The 5,074-nt window shown below is 42.6% G+C and overlaps 1 protein-coding gene across 1 annotated transcript; it reads left to right on the plus strand.

The window, feature by feature from the left end:
* On the plus strand, window positions 1–5,074 carry LOC6505672. Its single transcript, XM_044717586.1, has 10 exons — window positions 1–185; window positions 246–463; window positions 519–672; window positions 1,715–2,082; window positions 3,360–3,492; window positions 3,548–3,728; window positions 3,790–4,017; window positions 4,072–4,444; window positions 4,502–4,633; window positions 4,692–5,074. The coding sequence occupies exons 1-10, from the start codon at window positions 134–136 to the stop codon at window positions 4,890–4,892; spliced, it is 2,040 nt and encodes a 679-aa protein (XP_044573521.1). The 5' UTR covers window positions 1–133; the 3' UTR covers window positions 4,893–5,074.

Below are 5,074 nucleotides of genomic sequence, written 5' to 3' on the forward strand. Positions count from 1 at the left end.
CAGGATCAGCCGGAGGTTTTCAATTACAGTTCGAACTAAAATCAATTGGCCGTCCAGTCGAAGAGGAGTCATTAAACGGCCATCGTATAAAAGCTGCCACTTGAGTGAGAATGGAAGTCAAACGGCAGGCAAGATGTTGCTGCAACCTCTGGTGTTGCATTTAAGCCAATTGCTTAGGCTTGTAGGTAACGAAGTTTGTGTTTTCAAAATATCTTGCCCAGACTAAACCAGTCGTTGCCCCATAGTTGGCCAATACTTCGCCTCGTTCTCATCCATTATGATTGTGTACAATAATTCCGGATCTGCAACTCGACTCCAACTGGATTATTTAAGTGCTTTGGAGTTGGTTCTTAGGGACATGCCTCGACCTGTTCTGCTTCAATGGATCGATGTGGCAAAATTAAAGGATATTTCGGATCTGGAGCAGCAGCTTATGGATGCTCTGAATTGTAGTGTCACTGAGGTAGGACTTTGTGGGTCCTCTCCAATCAATTTTTTTTATTGAATTTCTGAAACAGGGCTTTATAACTATTTTGCCGCATACTGAGCACTTTCTGCATGCCCGCTACTATGCCACTCGGAATTCCGTAGTGCGGCTAAAGGATAAGCGGTATTTGTTCCTGTGCGATGAGGAAAGCCCCGAGGAGTTGTTGTCTATGGATATTCTGCAGTGTAAGTGGTGGATGTAGGGGTTAATGAAGGCATTTCGTATCTGCCATTTCAATTGAGTGTTCCTGTCGTGCTTTATCCCTTAGTGCCGCCCCTTCGGAATCAATTTATTAGCTTAAGCGGTGACTTCTCGCCACCTCCCTGGGGTGTGGCAAAACAAGTCAAACTCGAAAAGTTCTCCAACTCTCACTCACACGAGGGTCTCCCACGTAAACATGGTTGGGCAACCGCCGCAGGCCATTCGTGGCCAGTTGATCAAACTTTAGCACTTGCCAATAATTTCACCGCTCGACAGCGTCTTGTTCAATTGTAAACTTTCCAGTTCCCAGTTTTTTGCTGGCCTGGTATTTTCCCTTTGTCTTTCGGTTTTTTATTTGTTTTGTTTCGATTACTGGCATGCTTACAGGGACTTCATTTTGTTTTTGGATTTATTTAGAATACCCTGGGCTCTTGATTTGTAGAGCCTTATGAAATACTACGAGGGAAATTGTTTCCTAATCGGATATTGATCGGATATTGGCGTGTGTTTTTATAGAACCCTGCGCGATTTTGAATATATTTTTTTTGATTTATGTAATATTTAGGATTGATTTAAGATAAAGGAAATAAGTAGATTTTCACGTAAATAGAGTTGGTAACTTCTGTTCAAATGTTCTGAAAACTGTTCAAAAAAGTTGAAAAAGTATAATATATTAGGATTTGGCTGAAATTTTTCGTGTTTTTCCCTTTTTACTGAACTTTGAAATGAAGACGTTTCCAATGAACTTTCTGTATCACCCTCTTTGTCACAGACTTTATATAAAAGGCCTCTATATATATTTAGGATGATACTTATATGTGTATCGCTTATATATTACTTTATTTGGAGATCAAACGATTATCTTAAAAGATTTTTATTTTCCAGACATTATTAAATTTTTTATTAATGGGTATTTTCCATTCGGCTATAGGAAGTCCTAATTTTTCACGTTGTTTTAAGTTCAATGCCTCTTTGCCTTGTTTTTTGTGCTTGTCCGACAACGGAAATCGTTGTAATGCGCTTTAGTCTACCCCCACCATCTGATGGTGCGACCGGGAACCGAAAAAGACTCGCCACCAGAAGCTGGACCAAAAACAGGACCTCCAACCCCAGTCCCCGGGCGCAAAGAGGGCACATCGGTAAACACGAGAAACAAGGAACAAGACGGGGTGCTGCCGCCCCACCGCGACATCAATTTCGAGCTGTGGACACAAAAGTTTGTCGGTGCCTTTGGTAATTTGGATGCCGTGCGCCTGGACGCATTCTTGCCGAACGAAACTTTGGCCAAAACCGAGCGAGTCGAACTTTATCCCAACAAGCTGCTCAATCTGCAGGGCCGCAGCCTGCGCGTTGGCTCCATTACTTATGTCCCATATACTATTACTAATTATGTGGTAAGTAATTGCCGGTTAAGTTTATATTTATCGTTTGTTGTTGCCGCCCTGCTTGTTGATACACGTAAAGAAAAATGGATACAAAAATTATCAGTCGACATAAGGACAATATTTTATCTTTGTATAAGTCAAAAATTTAATTTAAATATTATTTATTAAAGCTTAATATATCGCAGAAAAAAGTATCCTTAATATAACTTTAATAAAACACCTCCAGACTATTTTTGTTTTCGTGCATGTGGCTTTTGGGCAGCCAGCTTTACACAAATGCCAGAGATTTGCACCCCAACATTAAGCAAAGCCAATTGGTCGTCCTTACGTCCTACGACCCTCCCCTCCCCTCACCTGCCCCTGACCCTAATCCTCCCCCTCTCCCCACGTAAAGGACTCCTCATCTTCATCAGGCCCATTCACATCGTTGTCTTTGCATTAGTCGAGTTCAGTGTGCGAACTCATCGTGAATAAATGTCCAGTGGTTACTACTTTGGCCCACACCCAGACATGTGCTTGTGTGGGTGCTCCCATGCTTGTATCTGTGTGTGTTTTGGTTATTTGGGATTGTTGTCTCTGTGGCAACTGAAATGTAAGCATATGTTATAGTTTCAGAGTCCATAGCTTGGGGTGTGTGGGCAATTCATTTATTTTGTGGCTTGTACAATTAAAGAACCTAATAAAAAAGGAATAATTAAAATGTACGAATTCCGAAATTGCAACTAGTACTAGAACAACTATTACTGATTATTTCAAACCTAAAAATTCGTGGTTTTATCCCACTGTACCCATACAAATTTCCACCAAAAAAAAAAGTTTTTTTTTGTTGTCATTCGGCAAAAAGTTTTGTTCGCACTCCATTGTTTGCCTTAAGGACATTTGCACATTTGTAAACACACGCACGCATCCGCCCACCGGCACGCCCACCCGAAACACTAACACAAACATCCAAACCGACACCAGCGCCGGTTCACTTACACTCGCACAGTTGGGCCAACAGCCACAAGCATGTGCATGTGGTTTTGTTTGGGGCTTGGCTTCGGATCCGGCACAGCACCAACATTGATTTAAATTACGTGTTTCCATTTAATTGCTGCCCGACGAGCCAAGTGTCGATGTCCATTTGAATGTAACTTCGTGTGCCCCAAATGCCGCATATCCACATGTATGTGCTTTGTTTTGTGGGGTGGCTGGCCAAAACAAGGCCATTAACGAAATTAGCCCAGACACTTCATTGACCCGCAGTACTTAGTCATTAAACGAATACCCATCTGCACCGCTTCCAGCCAGCTGGGCAGGGCGACGTAGATCCCATAAATCTGCACAAGGGCAGGCTCTCGATCGTCTTCGACGGGGCCGAGGCCAATGTGATGAAGACTTTCTGCCAGGTGCACAACTGCCACCTGAGGTTGGAGGCCTGTAAGTCTATTAGATCCATGTACATTTTATTTAAACCATAGCGTTTCTATCTCAGATGGGGCTGATAACTGGGGAGGCATTTACGAGAATGAGACGAGCGACGGCATGTTGGGCGACATCTACGAGCAGCGCGTGGAGCTGGCCATTGGATGCATCTACAATTGGTACAATGGCATCACAGAGACCTCCCACACCATTGCCCGCTCTTCAGTGACCTTTCTGGGACCTGCCCCATCGTAAATAGATTTAAAATTCGAACTCTTCGACTCTTTATATTTTAAGATCCATACTTTACAGACCTTTGCCAAGCTGGCGGACTAACATCTTGCCGTATAACGACTACACTTGGTTATTGTTGATATTAACCATGTTTTTTTGCGGCGCATTTTTATACTTTATGAAATATGTTAGCTATAGTTTGGGGCTGAAGGGGAATGAAGAGGTTTTTCACCATGGAAGCAAGCTGGAGAAGTCAATGCTGGACACTTTTGCCCTTTTCATACAACAGCCATCGGCGCCATTGGAGTAATTTTTCATCCATTGTATTAAGAGTATATTAATACCAGATTTCCCTCTCAGCTTTAATCGGTTTGCTCCCAGATTCTTCCTGGCCACTCTCCTATGTGCCACCATAACCTTGGAAAACATTTACAGTGGCCAGTTGAAGTCCATGCTGACAATCCCCTTCTACAGCGCCCCGGTGGACACTCTTGAGAAATTTGCTCTGGCCCAGTGGAAGTGGGCGGCCCCCTCTATTATTTGGGTGCACACGATTCAGACCTCTGATTTGGTAACAGAACAGGTCCTGGCCAAAAATTTTGAAGTGCACGACTATAGTTATCTGTCCAATGCCAGCTATATGCCGAACTATGGGCTCGGCATCGAGCGTTTATCTTCAGGATCTCTTTCCGTGGGCGATTATGTATCCACAGATGCTCTGGAGAATCGAATTGTATACATTTTATATACATTTATTTAAAGGGATAATATATTGAAATTATATTTAAAGGTTTTGCGGGATGACTTGTATTTCGATTACACACGAGCCGTCTCTATACGAGGCTGGATTTTAATGCCAGAACTGGATAAGCATATTCTGACTTGCCAGGAGACTGGGCTGTATGTTCACTGGGAACTTGAGGTAACTTTCAATAAACTACTATTTTCTATCTTTAAATATTTGTATATTTCAATTGCAGTTCATAGTCAAGTATATGGATAAGAGGAAACAGGAAGTTCTAATGAACTTGGCCAACGGCCACAAAGCTAAAGGTGCGCCCCAGGCTTTGGATGTCCATAATATTGCTGGAGCCCTGTTTGTTCTGGCATTCGGCTTCACATTCGCTGGCTGTGCTCTGCTGGCGGAGAATGTGATCTTTAGGCTCCGAAAGAGCAAATAATTTGACCATCAAAATTAACCACTTCATCCATAGCGTCCATGAGCACGTGTCGCAGCAAACATCAAAATCGCATGCTGCAGGACACGCAGAAGCCACAAAACCCACACATAACTGGGATGCATTGAGAAAAATAGTTTGTTTTTAATAAATAAAGCTTATAAGGTAACTTTAGTCAGTAACAA

The sequence above is a fragment of the Drosophila ananassae genome, chromosome 2L, assembly GCF_017639315.1.
Source record: "Drosophila ananassae strain 14024-0371.13 chromosome 2L, ASM1763931v2, whole genome shotgun sequence".
Classification (NCBI taxonomy): Eukaryota; Metazoa; Arthropoda; class Insecta; order Diptera; family Drosophilidae; genus Drosophila; species Drosophila ananassae.